The 18,441-nt window shown below is 44.6% G+C and overlaps 1 protein-coding gene and 2 long non-coding RNA genes across 23 annotated transcripts in view; 1 reads left to right on the forward strand and 2 right to left on the reverse strand.

The window, feature by feature from the left end:
- Positions 1 to 5,849, forward strand: part of LOC107181804 — a 21,962-nt gene extending 16,113 nt beyond the window's left edge. Inside the window, exon 3 of the long non-coding RNA XR_001512510.1 lies at positions 5,839 to 5,849. This is a non-coding gene — a long non-coding RNA (uncharacterized LOC107181804). The remainder of the gene's footprint in view (positions 1 to 5,838) is intronic.
- Positions 1,147 to 18,254, reverse strand: CORNIFIN-A (cornifin alpha). 21 transcript variants are annotated; one of them, XM_015558641.1, is made up of 5 exons: positions 18,173 to 18,254; positions 16,822 to 17,140; positions 5,140 to 5,145; positions 1,506 to 1,667; positions 1,147 to 1,457 (listed from the first exon to the last, which is right to left on the reverse strand). In XM_015558641.1, exons 2-5 carry the CDS (start codon positions 17,119 to 17,121, stop codon positions 1,323 to 1,325), a joined length of 603 nt encoding a protein of 200 aa, XP_015414127.1. In that variant the 5' UTR covers positions 17,122 to 17,140; positions 18,173 to 18,254; the 3' UTR covers positions 1,147 to 1,322. The 21 variants fall into 21 exon arrangements, with proteins under 21 accessions (XP_015414127.1, XP_015414129.1, XP_015414122.1 ...); XM_015558643.1 differs by having other exon boundaries at positions 1,147 to 1,376; positions 1,473 to 1,667; XM_015558636.1 differs by having other exon boundaries at positions 1,147 to 1,667.
- Positions 9,660 to 11,570, reverse strand: LOC107181805. The gene is made up of 2 exons (XR_001512511.1): positions 11,508 to 11,570; positions 9,660 to 10,517 (listed from the first exon to the last, which is right to left on the reverse strand). It is a non-coding gene; the product is annotated as an uncharacterized LOC107181805 (long non-coding RNA).
- Positions 18,255 to 18,441: the final 187 nt, after the last annotated feature.

Consider the following 18,441-nt stretch of genomic DNA (forward strand, 5'->3'; position numbering starts at 1 on the left):
ATGGTGAATTGAGCTACCATGAACATAGGGGTGCATATATCCTTTCTAATTGGTGTTTCTAGTTTCTTGGGATATATTCCCAGAAGTGGGATCACTGGGTCAAATGGGAGCTCCATTTTTAGTTTTTTGAGGAAACTCCATACTGTTCTCCACAGTGACTGCACTATACTTCTGCAAGAAAATTTGCTGTGTTTTCCATCCCAGGAATATAAAGAGAAATGTATTTTTGATACAAATATGAATATGTGCACAGATATATGAATGGATGGCTGACAGTTCTACCATGCTTCATTTCTCTGTAAAAATTTTTATATTCTAGGAAGATGGAGTGGTGGGCTTTCCAGTCCTCACTGCCTGTGGTTCCTGCCACACTGTGTGTGAAGTAAACAGTTTGCATCCTGAGGATGCAGTAGATCAGCTTTGGTGTGTTACTCTGGGAAACCTCCAATCTAGCGTGCATGGGTGTGTATGTGTGTTTGTGTGAGGGGTTGAGTGGGGAGAGAAGTACATCCTTCTAGATGACTGGAAATGCCTCATTCCCTTCCTGGCAGAGTGGGCACTCAGCGAATAGGAGAGGATTGATTGAGATAAATGTGGAAGCTGCGAGTCCTTGTGGATGTTTGAGAAACAGAGTCACAGGTCTCAGAAAGAAATGAGCGAGGAGGAGCAGATTCACATATGTAGGAACAATATCCTTTGAAATAAATAGGAATTGGCTGGATGAGTGAGCAATCTGAAAGCCAGGTGTAGGGGCAGGGCACTCAGGGTTAGAGAGTCAGAGTTATCGCGGACAGGCACTAACTAGACTCCAGTGTGACTCACTGAGTCACAGGAGGAGAGCCCTGCTCCAGCCTTGGATGCCCAAGGAACAGCCTCGGGGTGCCATTACACAACCTCCCAATGCCATCCCAAGAAAAGTCAGCGGTGAGGTAAGGGGGAGGGGGGACCCGCCACCCACCTACTACCAGGGCCCAAAGACTCTGAAAGATGCCCTTCCTCACCAACCTGTCTGGGAACAGGTCCTATTTCACAAGGGAAAGGAATAAAGACAATGAGTCAGATCACGACACACACAGTCAGGAGTGAAATGGAAAGTGCATTTAATGGGGGCAGAACAGAACTGATCCACATATTTGCACCTTAAGACCCTCAGCCTCATTCAGAAGCTCAGAGGTCTGGAGTGTTTGGGAAGGAAGGGTTCATAGAACATATTTTTAGGGGGCAACTGAGGAAGGATTGTAACTCAGGGTAACATCATACTAATTACAAGGAAAATGGCACTCAAGCAGAATGGGAGAGGGGATTCAGCATCAAGGACCACATTACTTCTGCTTGGTCTGCTGAATTGGTGCCGGGATGACCGTGGAGGGACATGGTTCAGGAACGTCAGGGTGGCATGGCTCTGGCAGCTTGGTGTGGCATGGCTCTGGCAGCTTGGTGTGGCATGGCTCAGGAACCTTGGTTTGGCATGGCTCAGGAACTTTGGTGTGGCAGGGCTCAGGAACCTTGGTGTGGCATGGCTCAGGAACCTTGGGGTGGCATGGCTCAGGATCCTTGGTTTGGCAGGGCTCAGGAAACTTGGGGTGGCATGGCTCAGGATCCTTGGTTTGGCAGGGCTCAGGAACCTTGGTGTGGCATGGCTCAGGAACCTTAGGGTGGCATGGCTCCTTGGTTTGGGGGACACATTGTTCCTGGGGTGGAGGCTGGCAAGGCTGTTTCACCTGCTGTTGCTGAAGCTGGGGGGGTGTGGTGCAGGGCTGCTTCTGCTGGTAGGAGCTCATGGTTCACAAGAGGCTGGACCTAGAGCCAGAACAGATGGTTTAAACAGGGATTAGCTAGGGAAGGAGCCATGTTCAATGCCAGTTCAGGCCTCCTAAGAAGCAAATGTTCCCCTTCCTCCGTTTATGACTAAGAACACCCTGGTGATTTCTGAACCTTTGAACAGGGGGAACCAAAAGGTAATTTGTTCAGCTCCACCCAGTGCTCTCTTTCTTCCTGGCACAACTTAAAACCCAATTAGCAACGCAACACAGCCACAGCTTCCTGGCAGAAATACGAGAGCACAATATTGGATCACATGGAAATGTGATATGGTTTGAAAGAAAAAAACAACAACACAAAACAGCAACCCAGTAACTTCAGCCTAACATTTCTGAAAACGGAATGGTTTGTCACCTATAAGCTAATTACTGACTTCTCCAGAACCCACTTGATCCCCTCTAACCTCACTCACACCCTACTCTTTCTCATGAGCTTCCTTCAATCTGCTCGTTCAAGTACTACCTGAACACCATGGGTCACAGGTGGCCTCTGTGATCCTCATCCGAAACCTTGGGAGGCATTGCTAGAGCAAGCCTTCTCTTTCCCAAACTGCACAGCACTTTGCTTGTCCTTATTGCTCTATGCGGGTGACTTTCTACATTGCCTTTCTGCTGCCCATGCCTTATTTTCCTGTATACGCCATAGTTTCATGGAATAAATTCTCTGTTGTCTAAATTGTTTTTTTTTTTAGCAAAGTACCAACATAATAAATTCTCATAAAAACACTTTGGTGAAAGAATAAAATTCTCCGCATTAAGGTTAGGAATAAAGAAAGAGGTATGATGTCACTATAAGTTCTACCAACTCTAAGTTAGCAGGGTTTATCCTGCTCATGGAGGGTCTCACGCAAGCCAGTCTTCTTCTCTCTGTCACAGCAAGAGCTGATGGGGCAGCATTGATAACATCTTACTAGTAAGTCTCTTCCAGCGAAACTATGGTTGCATTTACAACAAAGCTATTCCTAGAGGCTATAACTCTGATAAGAGAACTTCAATAGTGCCAAGGAGGTTCCAATAAAAAGCAAATACCTTGAGGAATTGGTAAGCGTTCGGAGGAAGGAGAGCCACCTGGTGCGCAGAGAAGAGCAGGCTGCGTGGTCACTCGGGTCTGGTGTAGTGTCCCCAGCCAACTGGCTTTTTATAGATGGAAACCTATCTCAAGGAAATGGGATTTTTTTTTGGACTGCTATGTCTTAATCCTTTGCCTGTCAAACATGATTCACCCCAGTCCCCTCATCTACCTGTTGGTTCAGTCTTTGTGATGAAACCACCCACTTGACATTTTTTTGGCACTTGCTGTCTGGCAATGATGTCACCTGGGCCTTGTCCCCATGGAGGGTCCTTTACACCCAAGTGGAATGTTTCCAGTGGGGGTGGTGTGGGCTGAAAGGCAAGAAGAGGGAGAAGTTCTAGGGCTGCCGGATCCAGAAACATCCCTGTTTCCTGGAGGCCCTAATCCCTGACACAGTCCAGGCTTATTGAACTGCTTAGTATTGGAAGTGGATGTGGAGATAAGCAGTTGTTCCTGGTTCTCCTGGGAGGCCAAGGGCATGGTGCCATGAACTTCCCCAGGTGGAAAAAAGTAATAATTCTCTTTACCCATTCCTAAGTGTACCCAGGTCTGCGAGGGGAAAGGCAAGGCTCATATGATTCTTTTGGCCCTAAAATTCCTTCACTCCAAGAGAGACCTCAGTGTCAATAGCAGACAGGAGTATGTGAACCCCGATCAGTGATGGGGATGCTGATTGGTGAAAACCTGGAGAAGGCAGTCAGGTTGAGCAGCCCCAGAGTAACCTGGTCCTTTTACCCATCCACTTGTTCTGTCTAATGCGCCAGTGGACCCTGAAGATGCTGCCTCCCATGAGGACCCCTCCCTGGAAGCAACACAGGAACATGGGACCTGTGATCCCTTGACCCTTTATATCAGAGTCCACTCTGCTTAAGATAAAATGAAAGTGAGGTCACTAATCCAGGCCTGCCTTTCATACACAATCTGTAACAAGCTGGGGTATTTGGAAAATCCAAATCATTCTTCAAACCCAGGTACTTGTGTGGTCCCTTCTTCCTTACCTTTGCTCACTTATATTTTGTGGAATAGCTGCTGGCTCCACAACTGTGTCACCTCCCCTGAACTGGAGCCCAGGACCCGCCAGCCATCACCAGGAGCGCTTCCCACTCATCTCCTAGTGATTATTCTATTCTTTATCCCCACAAGGTACTTGATAGATTGACAGTAATAGAATAGGTGGATGAATGAATGTCATTACTTTTATGAGATACACAGAAGTTGCTTTGAGAACAGCTAGAAAGTTTCTTTTCTTTTTTAAAAAATATATTTTTATTGATTTGAGAGCCTGAGAGGAAGAGAGAGGAAGAGAAACATCAATTGGCTGAGACAAGCAACCCCCTTCTTGGGGATGGAACTTGCACCCTGGGCATGCGCTCTGATGAGAAATTGAACCAGCAACCTTCTGGTGCATGAGACAATGCTCAACCAACTAAGTCTCACCAGCCAGGGCACTAGGATGTTTCTTATAAAAGAAACACTCCCTTGTCACAAGCCACATGGTATGAGCTGAGAATAGGAGTAATGGTTCAGCAAGAGTCAGTGACCTGATACACCTATCTGACTTGTGTGTCCTTTCCCCCAGACAACACCTTTTCCTTTCTAGCACCTGAATTTCTTCTTTACCTGACTGCACTTTTGTCTAAAGTACAGCGAATAGTTGGATACCACACCTTTTTATATTATACATGGAAGCTCAATTTCTTCACCAGCAATGCTGAATTAGCCAATGAATTTTCTGGCAGCTATATGGCTTCTGATTGCAGCTAGCATCTCCCCAATGACTTTCACACTAATGCCTTTGTCTGGATGCTGCTAGTGTTCTTATTCCAAAGCCTGATCTTTCTTAGTCTTACTGGTTAACTGTACTAGACACCTTTTGGGCATCTCTACAAATTCTCTCTGCCCTACTTTGTATCCACACACTGACATGTGGCCCTCGAATGTAGGCTCGAATGGGATTTGTGCAAGATCCTCCTGTCCCTTCCTGATCTAAGTCTTCTATGATACTAAAGTGCAGGGCACCCATAGAACAATGCACTGTTGAGTACATAATCCAGGGAGAGTTAATGCACATGGAGTCAGACTGGAGAACTGGTGGTTGTGAACGGGAGTGATAGGAGGTTATGGACAAATACTTCTGCCTTCATCTCCAGACAAAGAGTTCTACATCTTCTCACCACATGAGAAAAAGCACACACACAAAATTTTTTTTTCAAATGCGAACCACAATCTGATCGCTTCAAAATAGACATGAATCTCAAGAACTCAGGCTCAGCCACATGGGAGATTGCGGCCTTCCTAAGATCCAGCAGGATTAGTTACTTCTCAAGTCACCTAAAAGGACAAGTCAGGGCATGTCAGGTGATGACATACCCTGGAGTCTCCCCACTGGAATATGTGCTCAGCACTAGAGGCCTGGCTCACCTTGTAGTTTCAACAGATGCTGGTGACAATGGAAATTTTTGAGGATTCTCAACTATCGCTCAAAGGACCTCCTCTAATTCATTCATTCACCTGATTCTTGAGTGGCTACAATAAGTCAGGCAGAGTTCTAGACCCTTGAGGGTATATCAATGAACAATAACAAAGATCTCTGACCGTGTGGAGTTCACATACTATAGGGGAGGGTGAAAATAAACAATAAAGAAACATGATGAATATGCACATTATTTAAATGCTATGAACAAAAGGAATACGCATGTAAGCAACTGAGAGCACCAAAGAGGTGGTGGTGGTGGTGGTGGTGGTGGTGGTGGTGTGTGTGCCCTCATTGAGAATGTGATGTTTGAACAGATTTGAGGGTTGAAAAGTTAGCTATTAGGCTCTCTGTGGAAACAGTTCCAGGTCAAGGGGATATTCGATGTAAATGCTCTAAGGCCAGAGCTTGCCTGGCATGTTCCAGGGACACTGTGGCTGGACTGGAGAGAGTAAGTGGAAGAGAGGCAAGAGCCGAAGGAAAATAAGTTATCCTCTGCTTTTACTTGCTGCTGTCAGCTGTCATTAGGACAGGGATGGATCTTTCTTCTTCCAGGGCGCCTCTTCAGTCAGCAACAACGATCAGCTCAGAATAAGATGCATCAAGGAGTGCTTCTTCAGGTGCCCAAATGCCACTTACATTCCGTGGACTTTCTTGAAAATGTCCACTCTACACAGGAAGGTATAAGGGTGGATTAAAGTCACATATAAGAGGCTTTTGAAGACAGAAAAGCTCTCTTAGCAGGCTTTAGTGTGTCATGTATGATGCAAAAAAAGATGAATTCTGGGTTACTCTAATTAACGTTTTGATATCATTTTTTTTTCTTGAAAAATAGAATGGCTGTACCAGATGCTCTGACATCTTCTTTCATTCCTGGCATTTGAAATCTTAATGACCAGCTCTTTCCCAACACTGTGGCTGATTGTTCACCTCCCCTGGATCATGTATCCCTAATCCCTGCCTAAAACTCCCCTCTGGTTTTAAGTCACTGGTTAAATCTAAAAACCAGAATGATTAGGTTCAAGTAAGTAGCAGTGATGTTTTGAGGGATAAGCAGGAGCCTTGAGGGCAGGGTCCTCGGGATCAGAGGTGGCTTGGAGCAGGCGCCATGTCATGGAACCGAGGCATGACTCAGTCCAGTGCCAGAGGAGAGTCCTGCTCCAGGTGTGGCTGTCCAAAGTGACAGGCTCTGGATTCCATTGCACAATAGCCATTGCCATTCTTGAGATGCCCCCTAAATGTAATCACACACACATGGAAACACACAGTATCAGCACAGATAGATGATGTCTACACCAACTCCTCTCTGATGACAGGTTCTATCATGATAGCGTGGCAGTAAATGGGGCAGAGTCACCCAATGACACATACAGTCAGGAGTTCACTCAAAAGTGATTTAAAGGAGGGAGAGCAGGAAACATGCATTTCTTCCCATTGAGATTCCCTCTTCGGTTGAACCCTAAGCAGCTGAGACCAACAAAACCACTAAGACCCCTGCTTAACTTAGAGGCCCATGGGACCTCTAAAATGAGTGCAAGGAAGGTTTCATAGCCCATGTTTTTAGATGCAAGAAAGACATGGTGACTCATGGTGAGAACATACTGATTATAAGATCTGCAGATAGTTAAGACACAGAAACGGAAGGGAAGGTGTTCAGTATCCTGAGATCAGCTCCTCAAGTGCGTGGCAGTGGACCACATGACTTCTGCTTGATCTTCTGCTGGGATGGGCCCATAGTAACCTGGAACCTTAGGGTGATTCAGATCTTGTACCTTGGTGGGGTTAGGCGGAGGAACCTCATTTAAACCTTGGTGGTTTTAGCTGTCAGTTAGTGGGCAGGATTTGAGGTCCTTGGCCTGTGAGTCTGAGTGGATTGTTGGCTTCAGTGTACCTACCAGAAGATCAAAATTGGGATGGAGCTGTGTGGAGGGATGAGACATAGGGGCTACCCCAACCAGGATGTGGCATCCTACCCTTGGGCTGCTGATCTGGGACCTGCTGCAGAGCCTTGGGAATGTTCATGATGGGCAGAACATACATTTATTCTAGCAACATCTTCACTGACTTTTTTATTTTTTAATATCAGGATTAGACGTTCTACAAAAATCAAATAACATTGTATAATGCATAAAGTGGCAAAACAGAGCTATTAAAAAATGAACACTAACATATAAGCAGCCAGAAATAGCCATAGTTATATTTTGCTTTATTCAGTGTTGTTTTATTCAGGATATATTTTTTCCCCTGTAAATCCAGACACATGCATCCATTATTAAAAAGATGTTTTTGCTTATATTGTTTAGTATCTGCTTTTGTAATAATATAATCGGAACTTTTCCCAATAAGACTAATCATTTTCCTACAACAATCTTTTCAATGCCTGTAGTATAATCCCAGCACAGACATCTCATCTGTTGTTGCATTATCTATTGATATGCATTTCAGTGTTATCACCTTTTTTTGTATTAGATACAATGCTGAAACAAATATCCTCATATATAAAATATTTGTATACATGCATGAATATTTCCTACAAATAAAATTCTGGAATCAAATGATCATTCAAGAGTCAGGTAGGTCGTTAAATCTTTTGATTCTTTCCTGCCAAACTCTTCTTTATGACGTTTAAACTATATTTATAAAATCTGTGTATTACAGAGTCCATTTCCCCATTAAGAATCAACCTATTTAATTGTGAGTGGCCCAGAGTTATCGCTAGACTCTTCCACTATTGAAATCAGCAGAAACATGAAGCCATTTCAAATGTGCATACCAGGCAGACCCAAGACACGTCCTTCCCTTCTGCCAGTGTGACAACTACTCAGCACATTGTAATAACTTGTTGGACGGTTTCTGTCTTGCAGTTTCCAAAGATTTCCGAGTTCTTGCCAACTCTGAGTGCTTGTGCATCACGTCACTCAGATACTGTCACCTGCCTCACACCTGCCAGGTGTTATGGACCATCAACCTTGTCAAGAAATGGGCTTCACTTCCCAGTGACCACTGGAGCCATTCTGAAATTTTATGTTGGCTTTACTGGTTTTGGAAAAAAAGCTCCCTAAAATCTCAGACCCACTCAACGAAGACCTGTAAACCTATCGATCACCCTTGAGATCAAAAGTGGCTGCAGGAGAAAGTTAGGGTCTAGATATATAGAGATCTAGGTTCTAGGTGTGATTCAGAAACAATTTCTCGTTGGTCTCGATCTTCTTCTCCTTTCTGGATATCAGTCTCTTTATCTGGAAATTCAGGGGCTGTACTAGGTGCTATTTAACTCTCCTTTCACTCCTGACATTTTATAGCTTAATGACCTCATTTCCAACAGTTCCTGGCTAGTTATCCACCTCACTGGATCACTTACTCCTCCTCGTAATCTCTTCTTCAAACTCAGCTCCTTTTTCTAATCTCTTTATAGATAGCTGTCCATGGTTTATTTTGGGAGGAACACCATCTGAAGTGGGCTTTCCACCAGTTCCTGGCTAGTTATCCACCTCACTTGGATCACTTACTCCTCCTTGTAAACTCTTCTTCAAACTCAGCTCCTTTTCCTAATCTCTTGATAGATAGCTGTCCGTGGTTTATTTTGGGAGGAACACCATCTGAAGTGGGTGTGTGTGGTTGTATATATGTTTATATGAGGACCTGAATATTGTATCTCCCAGAGAAGACTACAGATTCTCTGAGGGGAGGCACTGTGTATCCTCCTCTCCTTCTTCCTGGTATAGATAGTATCAGGCCTCCCTGCACATGATGGGTGCCCAGGAAAAGATAACATTGTCTGAGCTGAGGACCGAGCTGTGTGGATAATTAGGTGTGTGTGGCTACTTGAATAAATGTGCCTTTTGTGAGTGTGTGTCTGTATGTGTTGGATGTCTGGAAGGTAAAATAAATGAAGAAAACCAGGAATATTAGGGTCAAGCATGTAATAGTGATGTTTTGGGGAATAAGAAGGACCCATGGGGGCAGAGTCCTCAGGATCAGAGATGGCTTGGAGTAGGCACCATGGGACTGAGGCATGACTCAGTCCAGTGTCAAAGGAGAGCCCTGCTCCAGGTGTGGCTGCCCAAAGTGACAGGCTCTGGGTTCCATTACACAATAGCTAGTGCCATTCTTGAGATGCCCCTTAAATGTAATCACACACACACACACACACACACACACACACACACACACACACACTCATGGAAGCACACAGTAACAGGACAGGTAGATGATGTCTGCACCAACTCCTCTCTAATTGCAGGTCCTAGAACAGGAAGGGGCAGATTTACTCACTAAGACAAGCAGCCAAAAGTGGGATTAAAGTGCTTTAATAGGGACAGAGCAGGAAACAGGCATTGTTCTCATCCAGACTGACTCTTCAGGTGAGTCCTGAGCAACATAGGACCAGCAGAGCCACTCGGGCCTTCTGCATAATTCAGAGGCTCAGAGGACTCTTCAGAGTGTGCAAGGAAAAGTCTCACAGAAAATATTTTTTTAGGATGCAAATAAGAGAAAGATTCTGACTGATGGTGAGAACATACTGATTACAAGGTCTACAGATAATCAAGACACAGAAGCAGAAGGGAAGAAGGTATTCAGCATCCGGTGATCAACTCCTCAAGGGCATGGCTGTGGTCCACATTACTTCTGCTTGGTCTTCTGCTGGGCTGGGCCAGGAGTAACCTTCGAAGGAAATGGCTCAGGGACCTGAGGCTGGCCAGGCTGAGGGACTTTAGGGTGGACTGGCTCAGGAAGCTTGGTGTGACCCTTCTCAGGAAACACAGGATTGCCTGGTTGAGGATGCTGAGGGTAGTATGGCTCTGAAATATCTTTTTGGCCTGGTTGAGGATGCTGGGGCTTGTATGGCTCTGGAACTTTGGTTTGGCCTGGTTGAGGATGCTGGGGATAGTATGGCTCTGGAACCTTGGTGGGGCCAGGTTGTTGAACGTTGGTTTGGCCAGGTTGTGGAACCTTGGTGGGGCCAGGTTGTTGAACGTTGGTTTGGCCAGGTTGTGGAACCTTGGGGGGGCATATCGCCTTGATTATAGGAACAGATGGTTCTTGAGGTGGAGGCTGGGAGGGCTGTTTCACCTGCTGCTGCTGAAGCTGGGGAGGTGGGTTGGTGGGCTGCTTCTGCTGGTGGGAACTCATGGTTCAAAGGAGGCTGGACCTAGAGACAGAAAAGTTGACCCAGTGATTTGGCGAAACAAGGAAAAAGACAAATTTAATGTTCAATATATCTGCTAGCATGTCCCTTCAGATGTGAGAGCCTCTCCTCTTTCTCTCTCCCCTGAATCAATGGAAACTTTGTTTATCCTGTGTCCTTTCAAGGAGAAAAGCTTAAAGGTGCTTATTCTGCTCCATATGAGTGGACCCCTGGCCTATCTTTCCTCTCTTCCTGGTGATTCTGAAAACCTACATTGGAAGCAAAACACAACATTGGCTCCCAGGATTGATCAAGTCCCCAGGATTTTAATAATTTGGGAGGATGATAAAGTCAAAAGTCTAAGATCTACCCTCTCAAGTCCACCACATAGCTCTCCTAAGAGAACTGCACACCAGCCTGCCCTGAGCCACATGATTCCACCTCTGACCCCCTGTCCACATCCTCTCCTCTGTACATGCTTTATGGAAGGCATCCTGTTGCTATTTCCACACATGTTCACCCATCCTCCCAGACACTCTTTGTCAAATCCAAGTCACCTTCCTCATTTGCCACAGCGCAATACCTGCCTTGTCCTCTCCCTTAATTACTTTTCTTGAAGCATGTTTGTAAATTATGCCCATGTTCTATGTTCTTTGATAGATGGTAAGTTAATGGATTAAAGAAAAAGCTATCTTTTGAACATCCAAATCATCAGTGCCACAATATTTCAAATACTCAGTAATGATTAGAAGATGTATTAAAAGTCACTAAAAGTACCCTGATCATAGTCTCTGTCCTGTAACCGGACAAATCATCATTACAGAAACAATTCCTTTTGTTTATCCAAAGTTTCATAGTTACAATCTGAGTGGGAAGTCCACAGACCTGAATGTCAACTTAAACACAAACTACCATTGCATTTAAAGTAAATATATTTTTAGCATGACAAACAGACTCCAAACAAATAAAATACAATTGGGCACATATTAAGAAATTGCAAGTAGAGAGACTTACCTGGTGCAGAGAAAAGTTCAAGCTGTCTGGCCTCTTGGGTCTGGTGGGGAGTCTCTGGCCAGCTAGCATTTTATACAGAATGTGAGCCCTGCCTTAAGGAAGTGGAAGCTTTTTTGGACTGCCCTATCTTTATTCCAGCTTTTGTAATGAAAATCTCTGGCTTAACATTTTTTGGCACTTACTCTTTGACAAAAATATCACGTTGGGCTTGGTCCCACTGTCTACCCTTTGTGATGAGGATGGTATGGATAACAGGATTCCTGGGCGGTGATGAGTTATGTCAGGGGGAAGTTCTGGGTTCTGGAACCAGGAACAAGTGTGTTTCTTGGATAGAAACCTGGTCTTTAGCTCAGATTAATTCTATTGAGTACTTTAATTTTCTAAGCGGATGTGGAGATGAACAATAGGCACTACTGGTTCTTCTGGGAGGCTCTGAAGAATAGTAGGTGAATCATCTGATCTTTACTTAAGTGACTATTCAGTACGTGACAATAAGTGAACAATATGCTCTTCCATTTCTTAGCAGATCTAGCCCTTTGAGAGGAAAGGAAAGGCTGAAATGCCTGCTTTAGAAATGAACTGTTTTTACTCTGGTGAGAGACTTAAGATGCCATGTTGACCAAGGACAGTAGATGTCATTGGGGATGGAGATCCAGGACTAACTGGGTCTGTTCAACATGATGCATAGCCCTGAAGACCTTGCCTCTCATGGGTTCTCTTTGATCATACACCAGTCATGTCCTAAGATCATGGTAAGATGAAACAGAGGTCACTGACCCCGAGTTGACCTCAACATGCAATCTTTTGCTAGGTGTGCCCCTGAGGAAATCCAAACATCCTTAAAACTCAAGTATGTGAATGGCTCCTCCCTTCCCACTTCTTTACCCCTGTGTTACCTACTATGAACCTGAACCCTCTGGCAGAGCCAATGCTATGAAGTCCTTCCATCAGATCCCAAAGGTCTATTTGCACTTTATCCTCATGCCAGTCCAGTAGATGTTCAGTCAATGGGCAATTGTCATTTTCCCTGATGGATGTGTAGTTTAGTGGATGGAAGGAAGGAAGGAAAGAAGGAAGGAAGGAAGCAAGGAAGGAAGGAAGGAAGGGAAGGGAAGGAAGGAAGAAAAGATAGAAAAATCATTGTTTTAGAGAGGTGTCTATAAATTGCTTTGATAATCATAAAGCCACTACTCGAAAATGACTCACTTTCTTATGACAGGTCTCATGATATAATCTGAGAAGAGGGTGAGGGCTCATCACCCTCTTCCTCTGCTTCCTTTCCCACCCATCTTCTCTCTCTGCTAGTGTTGGACTAGTCACCTACCTCTGGGATGCTGCCAGTGCCACCATGATATCTAAACTCTACTTCCTGGTATCACATTAGCTCTCCTCTGGGGTTGGGTCCAGGTCCAAAACCATCTCTCAGGAACCCCTAGCAGAAGGAGCTTTGACCAGACTCTGCTGTTTCACCTGGGATTCTTATCTCCTGAGGTACCTACTCCTCTGTACGAATCTGGGTCTTTCTCGTGTCCTATCTTGATTCTGGACTTTGGTTCTAGAAGAAATGCCTTTCTCATTTCCTATTTTTCTTTCCTGGGTGGGCTTTCTCCTGCCCTGTCCTGATATCTTGTTCACTCTTATAAAAGCCTCTCTGGCATCAGCCTCTAGGACTTCTCATTTTGCCAATCCTGTTGTTCCTTTTTGTTTGGACAACATACTCAGTGTCTGGGTGTTAAGGCTCTTTCTGCCCCTCAGAGAAGCCTGGTTTGTTCACCAGTGTGCACGCACTAAGGAGACTAACTGCCATTGCAGAGCGTGAATCACATCACTTCTGATAGAGAGTCCCGCTTCCAGAGGTGCCTTGACCTTTCCTGGCACTAGGAGGCTGCTTCTTTCGCCAGTGATGGTGAACCTTTTGAGCTCAGTGTGTCAGCATTTTGAAAAACCCTAACTTAACTCTGGTGCCATGCCACATATAGAAATTTTTTGATATTTGCAACCATAGTAAAACATAGATTTATATTTTTGATATTTATTTTATATATTTCAGTGCCATTTAACAAAGAAAAATCAACCAAAAAAATGAGTTCGCGTGTCACCTCTGTCATGCATGTCATAGGTTCGCCATCACTGGCCTAGGCCTTGCTTGAGACCTGAATGTGGACAATATTGGGTAACTTTAAAAGTTTCTGGGCCTTGCTCTTTTGTTATGACTGTGTAGACTGTTCCCACATAATTCCTTGGACTCTTTCTTTTCTTGAGCCTAGGTTTCAGCATGGTAACAACCTACAACCCAGTGGGAACTTCCTTACTGAACAGTTCTCATCTAGACCAGATACTGTCTTCTGTTTTCTTCAGCACACATAGAGACTCAAGGTGCTGCTGGGGCCGAGGAAACCAAGACCCACCCATGCAGAGAACCAAATGTGCATTTCTTTTTCTTTTTTTAAAAATATATTTTATTGATTTTTTACAGAGAGGAAGGGAGAGGAATAGAGAGTAAGAAACATCAATGAGAGAGAAACATTGATCAGCTGCCTCCTGCACACTCCCTACTGGGGATGTGCCTGCAGTCAAGGTACATGCCCTTGACCGGAATCGAACCCGGGACCCTTGAGTCCGAAGGCCGATGCTCTATCCTCTGAGCCAAACCAGTTAGGGCCAAATGTGCATTTCTTTATCTGCACAGGGGACGCCTGCATCCAAGCCAGCAACATGCAGTTTATCTCCTGTGTGTAGTTTGTGCCTCAAATTCCTCACACAGACACGCTATCCTACCCTCTGCTATTGGCTGGGTGAATGGCATTATACAAATAGAGAGAAAGGAGCTGAGGCAAGAGGAGGAGCTCAGACAGAACTCTACCTCAGAACTCTACCTTTGCCAGATAAGCTTGAGGTCACAGGTTCAAAGGCAATGGGCAAGACTGGAGTCCTTGGTTGTGCGTGGGGTGGAGGAAGTGGTGTTCTGGGGTTTTTTCACAAAAAGATTTGGAATTGTATTGGGGTTTATATGGGATATCATTTTTTAACAGACTTCACTATGATCTTCTCCCCACCCTTTGGGGCCTCTGGCCTGGAAACTTGCTGCAGGACTCAGGAAGTTTCCGGAATAAAAGTTCTGGAATAAATGTTTCCTCTACCTCATCAACATTTTGGAGTGCTTTAATTTTTTAAAATATGTAAAACAAGTATTATCAATATAAATATTTTCAATTTATGGTATTGAAAATCATTAAAATATAGGGATGTTCAAAGAATAAAATAAATAATTCCTTTTACTGTCCAGCCAAACATGCTGCTGTTTATATTTTGCTGTATTTATACTGGCAGGTTTTAAAAGATTTATGCATGCAGACATACATTTTAACAAAGGTATAACTATGTAATTATGTATTACATGCCATGATATTTTACATGACCTTGACAATGTCTGAACATTTTTCCATATGACGAAATATTATTGAATGACCTTAGTATATTCCATAACATAGATACACAATAACTTGTTCAATTAATTTTCTCTTTGGGGGAGTTTATTTTGTTTCCCTTCCATCCTTTTCTTTTCCTTTATTTTTGTTATTTTATAATGTTGAAATGATTCTCCTTATAAATAAATCTTCATGCCCATCAACGCATCTTTCCCAGTGGAATACAGAGGGCGTGCAAATGTTTAAGGATTTTGATTCATTTTGCTCATCTCCTCCTGTGACGGCTCCTTGTCTTTAGATCCTTCCAACTGTGTATCCCCAGTGTCCCTGACTGTGGTCAGCCCCTTTAAAGCTGACTGCTCCTGCAGATATTAGTGACATTTTCCATCATGTCAGTGTGTAGTAATTTGAAATCACCTGAACATGTGCCAACCTCACAAACCCAGACGATGTCATCCTCTCCTGCCGGTCTGATAATGACTCCTGGACCTGCAAGATTTGTGAACACTTTTTGTCTTATCATCTCCAAATCTGGACTTCTTCCCAAACCTACCTGAGTGCTGCACATCATGCAGGAACTAATGTTGACCCTTGGATATCTGTTTGTTGATTTGGAATATAAATGAGCTGTGACAGGTGCTCTTTAAGCCTTTCATTTTACATCTTAATGACCTGGTCTCCCTCAACTTTATGATGACTTTTTGTCTTATCTGTATTAACCTCTTTTCCTCTGAAACCTTCCTAAATGATTCTTTTCTTTTTTCCTATGATGCATTTGCTTTTATGTTCTACTCTGTGAGGTACCTGTATGTGTGTGTGGATGGAGAGAGAGAGAGAGAGAGAGAGAGAGAGAGAGAGAGAGAGAGAGAGAGAGAGAGTTAGAGTTGTGATTGTGTTAGTGTAAGTTTACATAGGAAAAGGGGTAAAGATCACTCCTCTTAGGCTTCTCCTAGGGCAGGCACTGTGGAGTCTGCTCTCCTGCACCATTGAGGTCTTCTTATTGTGCATTCAGTGAAAGAAAATCAGCATGCATGTGTGTGTGTTGTGTGATTTTTGGGATTTGTGTGTTGTGTAGTGTGTGTGTGTGCGTGTGTATTTGTGTCTGAGAGTGGGTGTTTCAGTGCTTGCCTTCCATGTGTTGTAGCATCAGGAAGGGAGGATGAGTGAGGAACAGATAATCACTTTGGAATATGTACAAGCACTATTTCTTTGGAATAATAATAAATAATAGAATAAGCTGAACAGAATGCGGGCTATTTGAGAACAAGGACTCAGAGGCAGAGATGGCTTGAAGCAGGGACCATCTATATTCAGATATGATGCACTCAGGGGCAAAAAGAAAGCCCTGCTCTGGCTGAGGCTGCCCAAAGTAACAGGCTCTGGGTGGCCCTGACCGCTCTCCCATCGGCCGCCCAGGAACATCCGGTGAATACAACAGTCACACGTACACATCTGCATGTTCTCAGTGCCTGCATGAGGCCCCTCTGACATCAGCCCTCCTAACCAGCGCTGCTGTGTGCAGTTCTGGCTTCACGTTGAGAGACCAGTGTAAAAAGCTGAGTCAGCCAATGACACGCGTAGCCAGTTATATTGTTACAAATGATTTAATGGGGGCAGAGCAGGGAAGAGTCACTTGATTTCTCCTCCCTCCAAAAAATCACTCTTCAGATGAGCCCTGGGCTCAGGAGCCCTCCAAACTGAGTGTGAGGGACATTTTTCTGGAGGGTACAAAGAGGGAGGGATTATGACTCAGGGTGACAGCATGCTAATGGTAAGTGGGACAAATAAGCAGAATGGAAGAGAGGATTCAGCATTCAGTGGTTGGTTCTTCAAGGAGATGGACCACATTACTTCTGCTTGGTCTGCTGAACTGGTGCTGGGATGACCTTGGTGTGGCAGGGCTCAGGAACCTTGGTGTGGCATGGCTCAGGAACCTTGGTGTGGCAGGGCTCAGGAACTTTGGGGTGGCAGGGCTCGGGAACCTTGGTGTGGCAGGGCTCAGGAACCTTGGGGTGGCAGGGCTCAGGAACCTTGGTGTGGCATGGCTCAGGAACCTTAGGTTGGCATGGCTCCTTAGTTTGGGGAACACATGGTTCCTGGGGTGGAGGCTGGCAGGGCTGTTTCACCTGCTGCTTCTGAAGCTGGGGGGGTGTGGTGCAGGGCTGCTTCTGCTGGTGGGAGCTCATGGTTCACAAGAGGCTGGACCTAGAGCCAGAACAGATGGTTTAAACAGGGATTAGCTAGGGAAGAAGCCTCGTTCAATGCCAAGTAGGTTTAATTTCAGACCTTTTATGAGAGTGAGCCTCATATCTCCCCTGGCAGACCCCTTACATTTGAGAGTAAAATATTCTTTGGTAATTTCTAGGCCTTCTCAAGGGGAGGAGCTTAAAGGCAGTTTGTTGGTTCCATTTCAGTGGAATTCATTGCTCAGCTCCCTTTCTTCCCCAGTATGTCACATCCCTACTGACAAGTACACATAGTGGGTCTTTTGGAAAATGATATCTTAGAAATGACTGCAGTATACCCACTCCTAGCACTACACAGCACTGTGACTTGTAGGATGACTCATATGAATTCAAGCTCCTGCAAACTGATTCTGGCCTTTGCTTACACAGCCCCCTCTGGAATTCTTTCCTTCCCACCTTTGCTGTCCAAACACTCCTCCACTGTAGCTCATATCATGTGCCCTTGCTTGGAGCTCTTCATGAGTGGGGCTTCCCAACTGCCACAGTCCTTTCCTCATACCAATCACTGTCTACTCCTACTAGTATATACTAGTATGTACATGCATTATCTTCCCTGCTAGATTGTGAGTTTGTTGAGTAATTTCCTATGGGTATGTGTTACCCAAAGTGCTTAAATATAATAAAGGCTCGGGAGAGGTCTATCATATGAATTAAAATGTTATAATAAGTTTCATGAACAGAGAGGACCGTGGTGTTTCTGAGAGTCTCTGGGCCTGAGTTCTAGTTGTAAGCCTGCTTTTAACTATGGTGGGATCTCACACAGATCTGTCCCCTTCCCTGAGCCCAGTTCCAAAGCTGCCCACTGAGGTGGCTGACATAATCACCTATTAAGTTCTCTTCAAACCCAAACTATGCTTTAATTTAAAATAAAAAATATCCCAATAGTCTCACTCTCCGTTCAATACCCTGCACCAGCCCTCTTACACATTTGCCTCTGCCCAGTTTCTAATCATGAAAAAAATAAACAATCTGGTTCCAATCAGAGACTCACCTGGTACGCAGTGAAGAACAGGTTTCCTGGTCCCTCTGATCTGGTGTAAAATCAATGGCCAGCTGGCTTTTTATAAGATGACTGAACCCTGCCTTTGGAAAATTGGATCATCCCAGGCCCCTCTGTTTTCATTCCTTACCTGTCAAAGATGATTCACCCCACTCCCCTCAATTACCAGTTGGCTCACCTTTGGTGATGAAAGCCACCCACTTGGTAGTTTTTGGCACTGGCTGCCTGCCAGCGATGTCACCTGGGCCTAATTCCCACGG

The sequence above is a fragment of the Myotis davidii genome, unplaced genomic scaffold (genome assembly GCF_000327345.1).
Source record: "Myotis davidii unplaced genomic scaffold, ASM32734v1 scaffold1734, whole genome shotgun sequence".
In the NCBI taxonomy this organism is placed as follows: Eukaryota; Metazoa; Chordata; class Mammalia; order Chiroptera; family Vespertilionidae; genus Myotis; species Myotis davidii.